The 20476-nt window shown below is 42.1% G+C and overlaps 1 protein-coding gene and 1 pseudogene across 1 annotated transcript in view; one reads left to right on the top strand and one right to left on the bottom strand.

Annotated features, from left to right (window-relative positions):
• Nucleotides 1–763, top strand: part of LOC102823793 — a 10682-nt pseudogene extending 9919 nt beyond the window's left edge.
• Nucleotides 1–12000, bottom strand: part of STARD7 (StAR-related lipid transfer (START) domain containing 7) — a 41107-nt gene extending 29107 nt beyond the window's left edge. Inside the window, exon 1 of the mRNA XM_006873523.1 lies at nucleotides 11678–12000. Coding sequence (XP_006873585.1) covers nucleotides 11678–12000 — 323 coding nt within the window. The remainder of the gene's footprint in view (nucleotides 1–11677) is intronic.
• Nucleotides 12001–20476: the final 8476 nt, after the last annotated feature.

Below are 20476 nucleotides of genomic sequence, written 5' to 3' on the forward strand. Positions count from 1 at the left end.
AAGAAATGCTCACAAACTTTAGCCTTCAGACAAATGTGAATCAAAACAATGATATATCTTACTCCAGCTTTAACAGCAAAGTTCCAAAAAGCAGAAAACAATGAATGCTGGCAAGGATGTGGAGAGACTGGGACCCTCCTACACTGCTGGTGGGACTGTAAAATGGTGCAACCACTGTGGGAAACAGTATGGCATTTCCTCAAAAAGTTGGAAATACAGTCTAGAAGTCTGTGATAGAGGAAATGGATGGGTCGGGCACAGACCTGACTAAGGTGCCAGCAATTCAGCAGAAAAGCACACAGTACAGTTCCTCAACCACTTTCCTACAGTTTGTTAAGGAGAAGCTATCAGACCACTCTTTGTAGCCAACAAACTGAAACAACTCTCAATATTTTACATGCAAAGCAGTCATCCAGGACTAGATGATGCCACATTTGAAATATCACTGAGAAGTGTCAAAAGTGTCACAAATGGGCCACAATCTGAAGCCACTACAGAGCAACTGCAGCAGAACAGTATACAAGACTCTGGAACACAGGAATATGAAGGAGCAGCAGAAAATATCTTAACTGTTGCCAAGGATTCAAGATATGCCAGATAACTCAAAACTATTCTAGTAGGTGTTCCAGTGCTGGCAATAAGAAAAAATGTTATCTGAAGGACTAGAGTCATACCTTCTTTAGCGACCAGATGCTCTAGTGCCTGATGGTAAAGGTTAAAAAAATGCAGAGGTTCAGATAGTAAATCTTCTTTTAGTGACTAAGATTAATTTTCATAAGAATGTCATATTCACGTCTAAGCATATATAGAAGGAGCTCTGGTAGCGTAGTGGTTACGAATCAGGCTGTGAACCTCAAGGTCAGCAGTCAAAATTACCAGCTGCTCTGCGGGAGAAAGATGAGGCTTTCTGCTCCCGTAAAGATTTACAGCCTCGGAAACCCTGTACAGCGTCGCTATGCGTCGGAACTGACTCCACGGCACATAACAAGAACAAGAGAGAGAACCTAAACTCTAACTCAGTTGTAAAAACATCAAATGACCACAAACCTACCACACCAAGCTTCCCTGTGTTAAAAAATAAAACATTCATATACTGGCAGTAAATGTTGTTAACCAAAAGAAATAATTCTAACCTGAAAAATAAGCTAATTAAAGTACAACAACAAAAGCTGGAAACAGAAATACCATTATGAAGCAGCAATCCCTCTATACTTGGTATATGTTGTTGTTATGTGCCGTGGAGTCGGTTCTGACTCATAGCGACCCTGTACAGGGTTTCCAAGGCTGTAAATCTTTACAGGAGCAGAAAGCCTCCTCTTTCTCCCGCGGAAGAGCTGGTAGTTTCAAACTGCTGACTTTGCAGTTCATAGCACGATTCGTAACCACTACACTACCAGAGCTCCTTATATATCCTCAAGAAATAAGAATCATAACATGTACGGACATGTTGTTGCTGTTGTTAAGATTCCAACTCATAGCAACCCTGTACACGGTTTCTGAGGAGCAACTGGTGGATTTGAACTGCCAACCTTTTAATTTGCAGTCCAGTGTTTATCCTACAGCACCTCATCAGGAGTCCTGAATAAAAACATGCACAGCCATATTCACTACAGTTTTACTCACAACAGTGAAAAGTTGGAGATAGCCCATCAACAGAAGAAAGGTTAAACAAAACTTTGGTACATACACACAATGGAATACTACACAACACTGAAGAATAAAACCAAGCTGAATCTGCAAAACACCTCACAACATGGATAAACTGGGAGGACATTAAAAAGGAGAAATATTGTATGAGATCCTGTTGTAAATAGTTAAGAAAAGGTTTTTCGTTATAAAAGCAACATTCTATGATGGTTACTAGCGAGTTGGGGAGGGAAGATTATTCATGGGCTAGACTATATTCACATGCTAACATGGGTTATCATGTTAATTATATACAATAAGAGGGAGATTGGCAGAGGAAAGATGAAGGAAGCAGGAGACAGGAAAGAATGCAAGAGTTAACTTGAATAGAGGTGAAAAACTGTTAACTGATGGTACATAGAGGGGACTGCAAATCATTGCAATGAAGCAAGTATATGATTTGTTGAATCTGCCCTGTAAACTTTCACTCAATTCACAATAAAAAGTTAAAGAAAAAAGAGAAAAAGATTGCAGAAGCCTTGGAAACTCTATTCTACAACAACTCTATCCTAAAGAGTCACCATGAGTCAGAATTGAAACAATGGCAACCAGTATTCAAGACGGAGTGGGAATAGCAGTATTTTCTTCTTTAAAATTTCCCAGTATGGTATGTGAAATGCTCCCTTTGTCACTCCCCCATGTGATCATTTTACAAAAGTGATATATTTAGACACTCAAAGCTGAGTCCCACTGTTAAAAAGTCCAACATTACAACAAAATTAAGTCCCAACATTCTGGTCTAATAATACCAGGTCAGGTTCTTGATCCTAAGGACTATAAGGGAATATTTCAGTGCATGGAGATAAAAGAGAACATGTTTATAATTCAATGTCTCCCTTGGCCTAATCCAAAACAAATTCAACAAAACAAATGCAAGTGGTAAACTGCAGCAATCAGTCAGAACAAAGGCTTCAGGCAGAGAGGCCTTTGAGGGCTCTCAGATTCTGGGCACTAGAATTATGTGAATCATTTACACAAATGAGATCAGCTACTCAGTTAAGAAAGCAAAATGTTTCTGACGTTTCGGTCTCAATTAAGACTTTCCAAAAATTATTTAAATGTCTTTTTAAGTAATACAGTGAAAATACTTCCATGAAGTCTCTTACTCTGGGAAACTTCTACAAGGTAAAAAAGTGGCTGCACTCCCATAGTTTACAGTGTACTAAATATAATGTATGGAGTCCTGGTGTGGTGCTGTGCGTTCATGCGCCAGACTGCAAAGCCATTTGAACTGCAAGGTTGGTGGTTCAAGTTCACCAGCCACTCCTAGGAAACCCTATACAAGGTCTCTATGGGTTGGAACTGACTCAACGGCACTTAACAACAACAAATATAATGTGGGAGAGTAGTGGCTCCATACAATAAGTACCGACTGTGAATCACTGGTCCACCACTAGAGCCCATCAGCCACTCGGCAGGAAAAAGATGAGACTTTCTGCTCCCTCAAAGATTTAAAGCCTCAGAAAACCTATACAATGTCCCTAAGAGTTGAAAACAGACTTGATGGCACTTAACAACAACAAAATACACTGTACTAACCAAAATGTGGGTTTCTTCTTTAGAAACCTACCCCTACACTAACTAACTAGACTTTTAATTACTTAACCAGTTCTGTTGATTTCTAAATCTGCAAAATAACATTGATAATAATAGCATCCCCTCAGAGGCTAGTAAATTAAGTAAAATTAAGTAAAGTTAAGTGGATAGTACTTAGTACCTGGCAGGTAATAAGTGCTCAAATGTTAACTATCAGGATGGTGACTAATGAGAGAAAAATCTGAGTTCATCGTTTCCACATCTAATTTAAAATATGTATGTACACTTCTGGGACAAGATGGTGGAGCAGGCAGACACTCTGAAACAGGGACCCGAGAGAACAACTTGAAACACATAAGGATGACTATTCTGGAACCCTGAGCTTCTAAGGATAGGCTTGTGTTAAGTGCCATCAAGTAGATTCCGAATCATATCAACCCTGTATAGGGTTTCTGAGGAGCAGCAGCTGCTGAGTCTGAACCGCCAACCTTGCGGTTCAAACCGACCTTTCGGTGTACTGCTTACCCTTCAGCGCCACACCAGGACTATGAGGACAGGCTAGTGAGGTGGACTGACTGAGGACTGGAAGACGAAGCTGAGAAGAAACAATGAAAAAGGAAAGAGACGAAAGAGGATAGAGTTGACTGACTTGAAGGCATAGGACACACATTGGAGGTTGCCAGCGAGGGGAGTGAGGTTCTCCCTTATTCCCTGTGGCCTCCTAGTAGCCAGGGGCATGGCCAGTTCTACCCTTTCCCACCCAGTGGCCAATGGCACCCCCTCCTGCAAAGCCTCTGGAGGGGTGTGAATTTCACCTCATTAAATCTTTTATTGCTGTTTTTTGTTTTGGGGAGACAACAGTAATTATATGTCCATATGTCCAGTCACATCTGTACTTTCAGCAGCTCTACCCACTGGGCAAGTGGTACCACCTGATCAATGATAACCAGCAGCCAACATCAGACAAACTCGCCTACAGGAACAGAGAACAGCATATACATTTCCAGTCTCTAGCACATCCACCAGGAGGCAGGTGGTGGGAGCCTGAGATCACAACAACAGACAATCCTCAATGGAAATACAGTGACCACAATGTCTCAGAGACAACAATTTCAGCCTACACAAAGAAACAAGACAGAGAGCCTTAAAATACAGAGCCAGAAAATATAATACCAGAAAGGGTATCAGAACTACCTCACAAAGAATTTAAAAGAATGATACTTAAGTACTTACAATGGATTGAGGGAATGATCAGGAAAAACTTTAGAAGAACTCAGGAAAGCATTAGTTACAAGAACAAATTGACAAAATCATTGAAAACCATACAAAAACAGCAAATAGAAAATCAGAATATTAACACTAAGACTTCATAAATAGATAATACGTTGAAAGGGCAAAGACAGAGACTGGTGGAACCCCACATACTATGGCCCTTAGTCAGCCTTCAGGCCTGGTTGACAGATAAACCTCTTCTTTCCCATGACTTTCAGTTCTGGTTTTCTGCGTGTTTGTTTTGTCCCACTCTATCCAAGACTTACAACGTGACCCCTCCCTTTCAAAGCAATATCTAGTGGTAGCCAGGCATCATCTAGTTCTTCTGGTCTCAGGGTTATAGAGGTTAAGGTTCACATATTTCACTGAATTTTAAATTTTGAAACTTAGATTAACATATTTATGTAGAGGACATTTGTTGTTCTGACCACCTATGAAACTCTTTCTATTTGAGGAGAATATCAAAATAGCAACCCGACCCCCACCTTTTGCTACAACTCAACACCTTAATAATTAGAGCAAGTAGTTAAGAGTACTGCTCCTAATTTAAATGAGGTTAATTAGAAATCCTGGTTGTTGCTGTTGTTGAATGTTGTTGAGTCCAGTCCAACTCAGTAGCCCTATATAGGATTTCTGAGGAGAGGCTGGTTAGTTTGAACTGCCAAACTTGCTGTTCGAACGACCTTATGGTCCAGTGCCTATCCTACAGTTCCTGGAAGCAGCTTTAAATCTTAAAGGGAATAACACTAAGACTTCTAACAGTCATGACTACAAAGCAAAACCAGCAAACACACAAAGGTTTAAATGTGGGTGATCTGGAATGCTAACTAGAACAGAAGAGCCCTGGAATGGGAGACTCAGAAGAAGAGAAGGAGCTCTCTCAAGAGCCTTAATGCGTGATCCTGGGTTACCGCCTGGACTGTGAGAGCAACACCCATTGACAGTGGCACAGCCAGCTGGGCACCGCAGTTTTGGACGCAGTTGGTCCAGAGATTTGGTTGCTATGCAATGAGCATACTGCTGGTTTCTAGCAAGGCTTCAACCTATGATTTTTTTCCTATTCTAGTTAGCATTCTGATTCACCCACATTTTCAAAATTCGGGTTGCTTCTTTGGCCAAGACTGTCCCAGAATGAACTGATTAAAAGTCCTAAATAATACAAAGGCACAGTAGCTTTTGGAAATTATTCTCAGTCATTTTGGAAAGCTGAGAGTCTCAACAGTGCAACTGGTCTGGTAATGCTGCTAGCATGGTCCTGGTGGCTTTCAGCCAACTGTACGCTGGCCTGTCAATTCTCAATGACCTAATACCCTTCCAATTAGTAGCTTGCTCATTTTTGGTTTAAGTTATCAATCTCAGTTTGTTTGCAACCAAGAACCCTTAACAGTACAATTTACATTCAAGTTCATACAAAAAAAAAGGGGGGGGGGAGGGGTTAACCATTTTTAAAAGTATGTCATTTAAATTTAAAGTTTTAAAACAGGAATGAATGCAAATTTACTTAGAAATAGTGAAGGAGTCTTAAAACAGGCCAACAAGATCAGTAATATTTAAACAACACTTCTGAATGTCATTTTTAACACATAATTAAAAGGGGCAGGAATGTATCCACCAACAGAACGTCTTATTAAAATAGCAGGGGCTCACAAAAAAATTATATACAAATAAAGTTTTAAGATGAATAACTATAGGCAATATTTTTTAATAGCCTTGTAAGACTCAACAAGATACAGAACTTCTGACCCACTGCTCAATCAGTTTTTTCTACATAGTACTAAAGGTCACTAGTTAAACTTGAAGGACCCTGGGTAGCATGGTGGTTGGCAGTTCGAAGCCATCAATGCCGCCAAGGGAGAAAGTTGTGGCAGTCTGCTTCCATAAGGATTTACAGCCTTGGAAACCCTATGGGGCAATTCTAATTCTACTCTGTCCTTACTGATTCATTATGTGTCAGAATCAACTTGATGGTAATGGGGTAGGTAGCCATGAATAAAATTTAGAGACTAAGTCATTGATGAGAGGTGGAATTGTCTTGCAAAAGTCTTCCTTCAAAAGCACAACAGTAATTAAAAAGTAGTCACATGTAGACTTTTCTTGAAATAACTGGCTCATAGAACATATATTTCCTTGGGAATTAAAAAAGATGTACACTTGCCCTACTTGCTCTCTTAATCTGCTGGCAGAATGGACAGGTGGTTGGGTGCATCACACTCAAATCTCTGAACATTGGACCCAGCTTTAAAATATTTCTCATCCTGTTTTCACCACTGAAACAAACAAAAGGAATCACTTACACCTACACATACACAAAAGAAAAGCACACTAGAGCAAGAATGCATTGTACAAATGTCTGCTACCAATACAGCCATTATGCACCTAACAATTTCTGATTGTTTTTTCAACTTCTAAATGTTAACATGACAGACATAACTAACACACAGCATAAAGTCACTCTCATCACATCCACTGAGAAAAGAAATCAATTTCTCTAGCCATTTAGATCTTGGAATCCTTTTGTGCCAACTGTTGTTTGAACAGATAGGATGTCTAAACCTTAGTATCTAAGAGACTTAAAACTAGTAATAAGGAGAGGAAAGGACAAAAGAGATTATTCCCAAAACAGAAACAGAACCAATTAGTGAGCACATCAAAAAAGAAAGTCAGTACTTTCCTATGCCTAAAACAAAAATCATTTCAATATTTGATAAACGCTGGACTGACAGCCATGGAAACAAGACCTGCAACCATGAAAACATAATTAATAACCACGTTTGGCTCACCTAGTGGCCCTGCCCTCAATCAAGTACTTGATATGGTAGTGGCTATGTGCTGTGGAGTCGGTTCTGACTCATGGCGACCCTGCACAGGGTTTCCGAGGCTGTAAATCTCTACAGGAGCAAAAAGTCTCATCTTTCTCCCACGGAACAGCTAGGAGTTTCGAACTGCTGAACTTGAAGTTAGCAGCAGCCTGACTCATAACCACTATGCTGCCAGAGCTCTTTAAGTACTAGATATAAAATGCCAAAATGATGCAAATGAAGCCATCATGCAATCAGAAACATCAACAAGACATCTGTCTCATTTCACATAATCCCTTCCTCAAATTCCAAATTAAAGTCAAAGTTAGGCACTTTCATGTACTTTTGATATGGCAGTGGAGTTGTGATTATGTGCAGTGGAGTTGGTTCTGACCCGTAGAGAGAATACTGGAAATAAAAGACATCATAGAGTTCACTACAATTCTGAGATAACTGTTGTTGTTGTTAAATGCTGTCGAATCAGTTCCAATTTATAGCAACCCTGTGTAGGATTTCCAAGGAACGGTTTCCAAGGTGGGTTTGAATTGCTGACCTTGCGGCTAGCAGTCCAATGCTTACATACTATAGCACCATATTAGGACTCAGAATGAAGGCAGTCTCAAAATGTTCAAGTCTGTTTTTATGTAGTCCTGATAAACTAAGAAAGGTGCATCAGTAAAATATTCTAAAATGACAAAGGAAAAAAAAAGTAATTCCTTCAGGCCAAAAAAACCTTTATGTCGATCATTTATCTAGCTAATAACATACTGAAAGGTTAAAGTTATTTTGAATGTCCTAGAAGACAAAAATGGGAATAACAGGCAATTTTCTTTATCAAACTTTACTGTCACTTATTTACTTAAAATTTCTTGAGCAATGAGCTGTAACTTTAAAAAGGGGAGAAGGGAGGGGTGTTATGGAACATTTCCCCTAGTCCTCCCTATTACTCAACTTCCTTCCTCTTTTTAATGCTGCAATTTAAAATTTTTAATTTTCCAAGGTAATAAAACATTTGCTACTGTAGTTTCTCATAACATTTGCCCTGGGCTCACAGAATACCAGCTTGCACCAGAAACAGTGACCAGAAGTTATTTTGTTTGCTTGTTTCACTGGAGCCTACTGGGTTGTTGCTGCTAGGTGCCATCGAGTCAGTACCGACCCATAACGACCTTATGCACAGCAGAACGAAACACTGCCCGACCCTGGGCCAACCTCATTACTGTTGCCACGCTTGAGTCCATGGATGCTGCCACTTGGCCAATCCATCTTGTTGGGGAGTCTTCCTCTTTTTCTCTGACCTTCCACTTTATCAAACATGATATCCTTCTCCTGTGACTGGTCCCTCCTGACATTAACGTCAGAAGTATGAGACACGAAGTTACTAAATGCTGCAAGCATCAAAAGACCTGATTTCTACCCCTGGGTCCAGCAGTGAGTCAAAATCACTTTATACAAGTTGCTTCCTTTCTCAAATGTCTTTGCTATTGATAGATTAATGAGATCCTATTTAGTAAGATGCTCTGAAGCACAACAGATGAACAAGCAAGCTTCTTTTTCATTCTGAATAGAAACCCAAGTATTATAGGAGAATAACATACCAGTTTAAAGTACACATTGAAAAGCACATCCCATCAGAGTTTAACGAAGGTGGCAATTCATTTGTACCAGGACAAGCTGGTACAGAAACAGCACAGAACAGTCAAAGGCTGTGATTTGGGGACCATGTGACAATTGTGCTTTTCAAACATTAACAATGAAAGATAAACATTTGCTGGAAAACATTCAACTGGGCTCCATTCTGGAAGCTACCCATAATCAACTAACAAGAGCAAAAGAAACATCTACAATGTCATGTGCTTAACAACCTCTATGGCCACATCAGCAGGGCTTATTTTAAATCAAGCAGAACACCTAAACACAAAGCAAGGAAAGTTAACCTGTACCCAGAATATTTTATTCAATAAAATATAAACATGACAAGCTCTCAAAGCAAAGACCTAAGGAACAAATGTACAATCAAGATGCAGGTGAACAGAACGATATGACTGAACACATGACAGGGGCAACACAAGATGGGAAACATAATAAAATTTTAAACATAAGAAAAACAATTCAAACATGAATTGGACAAGTATTAAATGAGGGCCTATAACAGGACAATCCAAAGGATAGTCAAAGGCACTTTAAAAGTGTTTTGGCTGTCCTTCATTAAAGCTTCTGAAATTCCAACGCTGGTAATCTGGAGCAATGCCTATGTAGGAATTGGAATGGAACCAAGAGTTTCTCAACAGCACTTAGGTTTCAGAGACAGCTGGAAGAGGGTGAAAGAATGTATACCTGGTTTGGAAATCAACTGGTTTGATCTCTCCCCCACAATATGCAATGAGCAACTACTGACTCAAATGTTTACCACGCTTTTTTTTTTTTTCAACCTCTAGCTCCTGCAAATGGCAGAACTGCTAAACAGAGGCTCCAGGACCTATCATGCCAAAAACACTTGAAGTTAAGCCAAAGAGGGTTATCTACCAGCTCAGGCTTAAAAGTATTCAACTCCTGACTCCAACATAACAGCTGTCCTCTTTTGCAGACAGTACCCCTACTCGGTGGTTCAAACTCACTAGCTGCTCCTTAAAAACTTGCAACTCAGAGAAGCAGCGACACCAGAGATGGAGACAGAGATGGGCACAGGGAGAGAGGGAGCAGCTGAGGACTCTACATTCATGGGAAGACAGGAACTGAGAGCGGGCGTCCAGGAAGCAGACTTGCAGAATGTGCCCCTTTGGTGGTGTACATTATTATATATGCCTGAGTGGTTTTTGTTTTTGTTTTTTTAAAGAGCTAAAATGAATAGAGAGAATAGTTAACTGATGGTACATGGAGGGGATTATAAACGTTGTAATGAAATCAGGTGTATAATTTCTTGAATGTAAAACTGATGACCTGCCCTGTTAACTTTCACCCAATTCACAATAAAAACATTAAAAAAAAAAACTTGGAACTGACTCAATAGCACTTAACAACTCCTGGTATATCTGCTCTTCCACAGTCAGATCCAAATTGGGGATTTTCATTTCAAATATAACCACTGTGGAACATGGGTATGTTAGTGTCAAAAATAGAATATATTTGAAAATTCAAAAGTCAATTAATAATTTAAAAGGTTTCTTCTTATAATTTTTTAATGTATTTCCTCACACCTGAGACTGTATGCCTAAGTAACAAAAGAATACTAATGGAAACTAAGCAAATGATATTTCATGCTTTGCTACCTCAGCTTTTTTGTGAATAAGCATGTTTGTGGTTATGACTTTACTTTGTATTTATAAAATTTTCATCCTTCCCGCAAGGAAAAGTTGTGCCAGTTCGTCAAACAGCCTTATACTTACTTGTTATATCTCCCAGAGAGTTCGCACAGTAAATTTCTTTATTTGGAGGATTTCCACTTTTAACCTAACCAGAAATGTTAAGAAATGTCTACGGAAGAAATGTTTAAACAGGCGTGCGTGGGAGCTTATCAGGGAGAGGAATTTGTTCCAGGATCCTAAAAGCAGTCTTGACAAAAGTTTCAGTGTTGAGGAGCAGAGTCGGGGGTGAGGAGTAAGCACAGCTTGTTGTCGTTAAGTGCCATCGAGTAGGTTCCGATTCACAGGGTTTCCAAGGTGCGGCTGGTGGGTTTGAACTACCAACCTTGAAGTTAGCAGTCCAGTACTAATCCTGCAGCGCCACACCAGCAGTTTAGGAAAATCCGTACAATGCAAAGTGAGAGTCGAGGCAAGGTTAACCAGAAAACTCAAAAATTCTGATTGACAGTCACAGATGAACACATTACTTTTCACACTGAAGTTCTGACATCAGCCTGATTTCACAGCCAAATTAATTCTAGTTAAAGTAGCCAAAAAAAAAGATTAAAAATGTCTGGGCCGTTGGTTTGTCCTTTTTGGACTCAATTTGGACTTAAGTAATAGAGAGCTCTCTTGGCATTTCTCAGAAAGCCTGGGTCTCATTTGGATTAGTCCACTGGGAAAAGCGCAAGGCAACATGGTTCGCCTTTGCACCTTTCTGGATTTGTTAAGGCTTACATTAACAATGGCCTATATGATCCGATTTGTTTTTACAATGCTGCTTCAAAGTCTCCCTCCTACACTAATGTACACTTTCAGTTTTCATTTTTAACCCGACAAACCAAAGCAACACATGAGGGACAATAAAAGAACAGGCTTGCTAAAAAAAAAAAACAAAAACAGATTGATTTGCTTACTAACGTAGCCACCAGGAGACCGACTCGAGACTGATCAGTAAACAAGTCCCAGGGCTCACGTCCCACCCCAGCTTCCCAACCCCTCCTCCGCCCCATGGAAGAATAACCAGGCTGCTACTGTACCCACCTCTGCAACTCCTCCTCCTGGATCCTCTCCTCATCCCACACGAAAACCCCGGCCAGCGCCGCCATCACGGTAGAGACATGGCCAGGGCGGCCGCGCAGTCGGCGCCAGAGGCGGCCAAGGAGGACGCGGCGAGCGCTCTCTGAGTAGAGGCGGCCGTAGAGCTGCCCGATCTGCTGCGCGCGCCGCACGCGCAGGCCCGTCACGAAGCTGCACTGATTGGCCAGCAACGCCAACAGGCCCCCGCATCTCACCCCCGCGCGCCCCGCCGCGGCCGCGCCAGCCAGCCAGGCAGCCACCGCGGCTAGCGGTCTCCGCGGGAACATGCTGTCGTCCGCGACGGCCCAGAACCCCCGCTCTTTCCCCTTCAGTGGTCGCGCGCCCCGGCAGCGAGCGAGGCCTTCCTCTCACAAGCTGCCCGCGGGAGGCACCTGGTCGTCGGGTAAAAGGAAGGAGCCCTAGAAGGAGCAGGCGACCTTCAGCAAAATCTTAACTGGCAGATCCAGAACTCATCTCACTGTCCTAAGGCCAGCAGTCGCCCCTCATCTCTCTCTGCATTCACTGCGAAGGAAAAGTTTCCTTTTGAGAGAGTCGGTCATGGCAGCAGTCACGGAGGTGACTCCGCGACCACTGCAAGAGGCTTTCCTGATCTCTGGCCGCGGACCAGCGGGAAGACGGCTGGTCAGCTCCTCCACGGCGGCGTCGAGGATGTGCCAAGTGCCAGGATGCAGAGTGCGCTGGAAGAAGCCCGGCGCAGCAGCAAGAAAAGTCCCAGAAGCTCCGTGTTCTCCACATGCGCAGACTGCCTACAACCTACCCTAGTTCTCCGCCGCCCCGTCCCTTGATTGGGCGCGGCGCGAACTCCTGTATGCTCATTGGCGCCTCCAAGTGCTAGTCGTCACTCCTTCCCGCCCCCTCGCGCAGCGCGTCGGGACCTCGTCGCTAACAAGGTAGGTGGTGCGGCGGCAAGAGCGAGTTAAGGGCGCCTGGAAAGTGACCGTCGGACCCCGCCGCCGCCATCTTCGGTAAGATACGCTGAGAGGTGCAGCCAGATACCAGTTGGAATTTTGCGCCTCGCTCAATTGTTCTGACCGGCTGGGGACCGTCGCCCCGTTCGCTAGAGCCCAGGGTGACATCTGCGGGGCACGGAGGTGGGGACGGAGGACGGATCAGGTGAACGGAGCTCCTGGCTCCGGCTGGTGGGCGGCTGCCGCAAAATAACCCTCTCAATCTGCAGCGCTGACTGCCCACGCGCCGCCACTCAGAATCTGGGCCTACAGAAAAGGCCCCGAAGGTCTGCGTTTTGAGCATTCTTCGTGCAGTGAACCCGCGGCGCGCGAGTGGGCGGGTGTCACGTGAGCAGTGGCTTGTTGCCATCTGGAAGTACTACTAGGGGACAACAGAATGGACTTGGGGTAAAAGCCCTAGATCGTGGAACGGCTGTTTTTCTCCCCTTGATCCAAAGGTAAACAGGTTTCTTAAAACCCTCCTTGCATGGTCCCTGTGCAGCCTAGGGAAATGATCGTGAAAAGTAACAAATTACAGTATTCGAATGAGCCGCATTAAAAACTGCTCGATGTACAAAAGGGAATCCCTAGATTAAATTGTTTACTAATTTTTTGTTCTTTTATTTTAGTAAGGGATTGACAAAAAAAATGTTAAAGTACACATTGGTGTGTTCGTTCCCAGGCAATGTGGTCTACTTTTACTGTAGCTTAACTTTTAAACAGTGTTAGAGCAATTTTGAATTTCTTGTTACTCCCTCTTCGAATTTTTTCAGTTGACCCGAAATTCCTCATCGGGAAATTAAGACTGCCAATGTCGTCATTTCTGGTATAAGGTAAATAATTACTATTTAAAAATAAAAGTCTTGGTCATTGCAGTGTGTCTCCTGTGCAATCTATATAGTAAAATAACTTGGTACCCACCGGACTCCTGGTGTGGCCCCTTAAGGTAAGCACTGGGCCTCCAGGTCGGTTTGAATCACTAGGTCATGATTCAACCTCAGCAGTCCCTCTCTGGAAACCCTATACAGGGTTACTATGAGTTGGAACCAAATCGACAGCACTTAACAACAGTAGCAGTATTTATTTGGGGAGTGTAAACAGTTAACTATTAACAGAAAACCCTTAGGATTTTCATTGGCTGATTTTCAGGAGTAGATCACTAGACCTTTCTTCTGAAAGCTCCACTGAAACTCACACTGAATGTGTGAGTCCACCCAGAGGTACTTTGGAAGAAAGTCCTGGTGATCTACTTTAGATTCTAATCAATCTGAAAATTCTGTGGAGCAAAGCTCTGTTTTGAAACATACTAGATCACCAGGAGTCTGAATGAACTCAACAGCAACTGTTGTGGTTTTTGTTTTTTGTTTTTAATTATGCATTTAGAAAATAAAACCTTTTAAAGAGTTGGAAATTTTACATTATTTTTTCCCTTGATCTAGTATTTCCATTCTATTCCCCTACCTACAATTTTATCCTAAAGCAATATACTTACAGCATTTTAAAATTGATTTTCCCATCATGCTTCTATGTCACACACACACAAAATCAAATATCTCATCAGTTTTACATTACTTTGTTGTTGTTAATGCTGTCAAGTCAATTCTGACTCATAGTAACCTTATAAAGGGTTTCCAAGGAGAGGCCAACCTTATGGTCAAATGCTTATTCTACATCACCACATTGTTGTTAAGCGCCGTGGAGTCGATTCTGACCCATAGCAACCCTGTATAGGGTTTCCGAGGAGCAACTGGTGAGTTTGAACTGCTGACCTTGCAGTTCAAACAGCTTTGCAGTCTGGCGCATTAACCTACAGCGCCACACCAGTTGCCATCAAATCGACTTTGATTTATAGTAACCCCATGTGCAACAGAATGAAAAGTTGCCTGGTCCTGCCGCATGTTTATGATCGTTGGTCTGCTCTAGTCCATTGCTTGTAGCCACTATGTGTTTTGAGTGCCTTGCAACCTAGTGGGGCTCATTTTCCAGCACTATAGCAGACAGTCATTTGGGACCCTTAGGATTTTCATTGGCTAATTTTCAGGAGTAGATCACTAGACCTTTCTTCTGAAAGCTCCACTGAAACTCATCCACTATAAGTGACCCTGCTGATATACCAGTGGCATAGCTTCCAGCATCATATCAACACACAAACCACCACAATATAATAAATGGCAGGCAGGTGTTGATTTCCATAGTTATATATAGTTTATCTTCATGCTTTAGTCTCAATTTCCTGTGGCCTCTGAAACGTAACTTTCTCATACATAAAATACAGATAATGATGCCAGCCATCCTTATGTTCAGGGGTTGTAATGAGGCTCAGGTGTGATCATGTAAGTGGAAGTACATGGTAAACAGTAAAACCTTATTCAAAGTATGAGATAATTACTATCACCTCTTCCCCTTAGGTAGAAAATGTAAGTGATAATCCCCACATTACTGTATCATGAAAGTTCTCTTCTGTATTTTTTGTTGTTGTTGCAGATATTTCTACTTCACTCAAAGTAATTCAAGTATAAATTTGTTGTGAAGTGCCATCGAGTCAGTTCCGACCCATAATGACTCTGTATAGGGTTTCCGAGGAGCAGCTGGTGAGCTTGAACCGCTGACCTTGCAGTTCAAATGGCTTTGCAGTCTGGCACATTAACCCACAGCACCACACCAGGACTCCTAAGTATAAATAGGGAACAGAATTTGAAATCATAAAAATATCTCAAGAAAACTTAAAATCCATGGACCAGAAATGCAGTTGAGCTTCACACAGGACTAGTACAAGTAATCAGAAAGTCACTGGAAACTGTTAAGGGCCATAAGAATAATTGTCCAAGGAGGAAGGGAATGGAAGAACAAAGCAGATGGGAGAACAATTAGGCAGATTCACATGATGAACTAAGTGGGACAGAGGTAAATAATGATATATGCACACACAGCCTTGGCACAACAGGGCTCTCGGATATAGGCATTGACACACAGTAGGAATGGGCAAAAGCAGGGAAATAATATTAAGATGCTTGGCTGTCTTTTGAATCTTGGTTTCCCTTGCATACCATTATAAAATAGACACTTGAGGGGGAGAGACAGGAATAGCCAGAGAGATCACCATAGAAAGCTTATACAACATGCCCAGTGAAGGAGGCTTCTTGCAGAGCCTCTGCATTACATAAGACCACAGGTAGAATCCTGAACAGCATCCAGAATCTCCAGAGGGGACATTTCCACTTGAAAGGAGAAGCAGACCACCCTGGAGCAGGCTAGAAGAACAAAAGATACTTCTTGAAAGAAAGACCTGGGGGGGGGATACAAAACAATAAAGGCAGTCCGACTGATTACTACAAGAACAAGCAAGTTGCTCACCCAGGAGACATGAAGGCAAGGTCCCCTCAGGGCAAACCCCTTTCCAAGACTAAGGCTCAATGGGAAAACAAACTCTGACTGGTTTCCATGTTCATCACCAATAAGGGGAAGTGAGGGAAAAACAAAAAAAGAATTATTGGCCCAAGACTCCCAGCTGCTGTGTTTTGAAATCTGTCATATTACGATGAAACCACGCTTTCCAAAAGCAATTCCCACCCAGTATCCTCTGCTTTTCTATTTACTAAATTTATAAATTCTCCCAATTTTAGCACTAAGAGATCCTAATACCTTTGAATCCTCATTCAAAAGCAGCCTCATGGCCTTACAATGTTGGATCCCATGACTGGTTCAATTAGGGCAATTATGGTCAAGGAAACAGGTCTGCTTGACAGATTGAGCTGCCCTATGTTTAAATGAGAAAATTGAAACCATTAGGCGAGAATTGCCTTGTTTTCTCACCACCAAATCTACCAGTCTGTGTCTCACTACCATCAAGAAGAGTCAGCAGTAGACCATGACTTTTATACCCAAGGTTCCTGCGCTCAGAACATCCTAGACCCAGAACATAGAACTGTAACACTGAAGATAGCACAAGACAGCAGCAACATTGGACCAGCAGGCTAGGCTCACTGCCCCACAGACTGAGAGAGCTGATCACCTTCAGGCAAAGTGGGGTGCCTCCAGGCATTTAGCAGCAGAACTAATGAGTTTTGCAATACTTATGTGAGAAAGACGGGCTGAACTGAGGGCCAAGAACAAAGGCTGAGAGCTGCTGCAAATGAGAAAAAGCTGTCCTCATCAAGGAACATTATCCTGAGTTGTTCCTCTTACTTCCAAGTTGATCCTTATCCTCATTCCTAACCTGTTGCTTCTTTAATTAATATGCCCCATGGTCTGCGTGTTTGGTAAGGTGGAGGGTCAGAGAAATAGAGGAAGACCCCCAACGAGATGGATTGGCCAAGTGGCAGCATTGATGGACTCAAGTGTGGCAACAGTAGTGAGGTTGGGCCAGGATCGGGCAGTGTTTCGTTCTGCTGTACATAAGGTCGATATGGGTTGGTACCGACTGGATGTCACCTAACAACAATGGTCTGAGTATAGTCTTTGAGTTCTGTGTGACCATTGCAATAAATTAATGAGCCAGGTAAGAAGTACAAAGTGCCATGGAAAGGACAGCTGGTTTCCAAATTGGTAAAAAGGGCTGGAGAATGGAAACATGTCTGCCCCACACCTCATAGGAATCAACTCTGGACTAATGATTTTGATTACCCTCTATGCCCCTGAAGTTAGGGAAGTTCTGATGCCGCTGCACCATTTTTACACAGGGTCATATTTACAAGTACAAAAGTTAGGATTTCCATATTTCTTTGTTGTTAAGTGCTGCCTGGTTGGTGCCAACTCAGCAATCCTGTATAGGGTTTCCGAGGAGTGACTTGTGGGTTTGAACAACCAACTTTTCAGCTAGCAATCCAGTGCTTTGAGGAGGTATAATTCAGTCTATAACAGGCAACCAACAAGGGGCATTGCTCAATGTATATAATCAAGAGAAATGAAGGCTGGATGATTAGGAGCCTTCAGTATCTTAAAGTAAATCAGTGAATTACCTCATATGGCTCTTCTACACGTAGTCTTTGTTAACTCTCAACAAACAACTTTTTTTACCTGATGATGTTGTTAGGTGCTACTGAATTGGTTCTGACTCGTACCAACCCTGTAAATCTTTGTGGGAGCAGAAAGCCACATCTTTCTTCTGAGGAGCCACAGTCTAGTACTTATCCCACAGAGCCACCACACTGGGATTTGGATAGAAGAAGGTAGGAAGATGATGATAGCATCATATGATTCAGTTGTGATTGTTAACAGAGCTAATTGTGATTGTACAAACTTGGAACTCTAATGTGGATACAAAATGAGCTATGTCAGAAGCAGGAACGGGAGATCTCACTACCGTCAAAGAAAAACCAGGAGTGGAGCGTGTCCTTTGGACCATGAGATTCCTGCTCACCCCAGGGGTAGAAGCTGGGACACCAGAGGAGCAGCAGCAACAGCAGAACCCAAAACCAGAGCATGAGATAAGAGTGCTGGGTTTCCCACAGCAACTAAAGCTGAGTCACTTTGGGCAGGAGGTTTGCCTGCAGAGTGGGATGCACTTAATTGGGGGAGCTAGAGCTGAGTGCCTTCAGGCTGAGGCTTATAGCATAATGGAGTGCCGCTTGGGCATTTATTAGTTAAGGGCCAGCAAGAGGCCTGCCTATGAGAAGAGTTAACCTGTTAACTTCCCTAATCATCCCCCTAACTGTGTGTCTGAGTTGTTTGTAGCCTTTGTAATGAATTATTGAACCTAGCTGAGTAGAAAAGGCTGTGGGTATGAATGATTTTTTTAATAGGGAATTTTTTTTATAAGTGTCATTTTTTAATAGGGAAGCCTAGGGCAGCTGTCCAAAACAAGTTATGATCCCTTTCCCAGATCCCATACTAGTCTATTTTAGACCCAGAATCCAGGAACTGAAGGAGAGGCTACAACTACAGAAGGAATGACCCTGCAACATCATTGCAAATGTATACAGTAACATTTTTATTTATACTTGGCTAAATAAGATCTGTGGAGTCCTGGTGTGGCATTGTGTGTTAATGTGCCAGACTGCAAAACCATCTGAACTGCAAGGTCAGCAGTTCAAGCTCACCAGCTGCTCCTGGGAAACCCTATACAGGGTCACTATGGGTCGGAACCAACTCGCCAGCACTTAACAATTAAGACCTATAACTATTTACTTGGATAAATAAGGAGATAGAAATGCCCAAGCATTTCTAAATCTATTGGACACTGATACATGGAACTTAAGCCACTGTCAAGTCCCCTGATTCACCTAAGTGGAAACATACAGGAGCCAAGTAAGAAATGGAGTCCAAGCCTGGGACGTATTTATAATGGGTTCATGGCCCAACTGGTTAATTGCTTTCTTGGTCTCTGAAGGTACAGAAATGAATGAACATACTTGAGTTGTTGACACAAAACACCCATGTTCTCTGGTCTGTGGGGTAAAAGCTAGTATATTAGAGAAGACCATGAAATTTCTCACCCCTCCCACCTCTGGTTTTGTAGGGAGCCACTCAAACGGCCACTTCCTGATATTTGTATCCTAATGTAATCCCCTTTTCAGTGTGGGCTGGACTTACTGACTCACTTCTAACAAATAACATGTTAGAAGTGATGGGCTATGCAAAAACGGTGTGGAGGCCATGTCTGACTTCCTCTGGCTTCACAAGGGAGAAGGAATATTGAATTCAAAATCAGCCAAAGGCTGATTTCTGTGAGGCAGATGCCAGACATGAGTCCACCCTACAACCTTTACTCTGACACCAACCATCCATCCCATTGAGCTTTCTACTTCATGTCTAGGTTCAATAATCCTTGCAGTGGTCACACAGAAATCATAACAATGCTCATGATTATGGGGTTTATTAGGGAAATGAACAAGGTACAATTCAGGACCAGAAACAACTCATTTGCATATAGGGTCACTATGGGCCAGAACCGACTTGATGGCACTTCACAACAACAAAGGCTATGGCTAGAAGAGCCACGTTAAATAATTCACTGCAGCAAAGTAGCCAATAGCCATAAAAGTAAACTTTGAAGTAGATCCTCTCTTGACCAGGCCTTCAGATGATTTGCACTATATGACATCTTTATTGCAACTTTGTTAAGATACCCAGCTAAGCCGTGTGTAGATTTTTAACACAGAACTGTGCCTGAAACTGTTTGTATAATACACATTTGTTGTTTTAAGCCACTAAGTTTTGTTACACAGCAATAGATACCAAATACAACCCTCCAAGATAATAGATCAAAAGTAGTATTACCTTCCAGGAGGAATGGCAGAGATTAGTGTCACCTTAGAGAACAGATGGTGCAGGGGTGGTGGTTGTTGTTAAGTGCCGTCAAGACCATTCTGATCCATAGCAACCCTGTATAGGATTTCTAAGGAGCGCTGGTGAGTTGAACCACTGACCTTGGAGTTCAAAGGACTTTGCAGTCTCATGCATTAGCCCACAGCACCACACCAAGACTCCATGCAGGGGTGGTGGTCTACATCAAATCTTTTTTTTTTTTTTCCTTGGCTGTAGAATTTATTTTAATCAACTTTTAGAAAAGTAAAATACATCCTTTTTTGACATAGTCTTGTTTTTCAATATACTTTGTCCATAGCTCTAATTGCAGCTACTATGGCAGATGTGGTATCTTTGCTAAAATAGATTGCACAGAATATGGTATTTAGTTATTGCATTATTTTTCCTCCCTGTCAAATAGAAACCGTTAACTTGAAATAGATAGTTTTATGAATAGCAGTGAAACACAGTCAGCACCAGAATATTGAATATTGAAACATGATGACTGCTACCAGTATTTTGGTGTCAGATATAGTGCTGAAAGATAAGT

This window comes from Chrysochloris asiatica, unplaced genomic scaffold (genome assembly GCF_000296735.1).
Source record: "Chrysochloris asiatica unplaced genomic scaffold, ChrAsi1.0 scaffold00245, whole genome shotgun sequence".
Lineage (NCBI taxonomy): Eukaryota > Metazoa > Chordata > Mammalia > Afrosoricida > Chrysochloridae > Chrysochloris > Chrysochloris asiatica.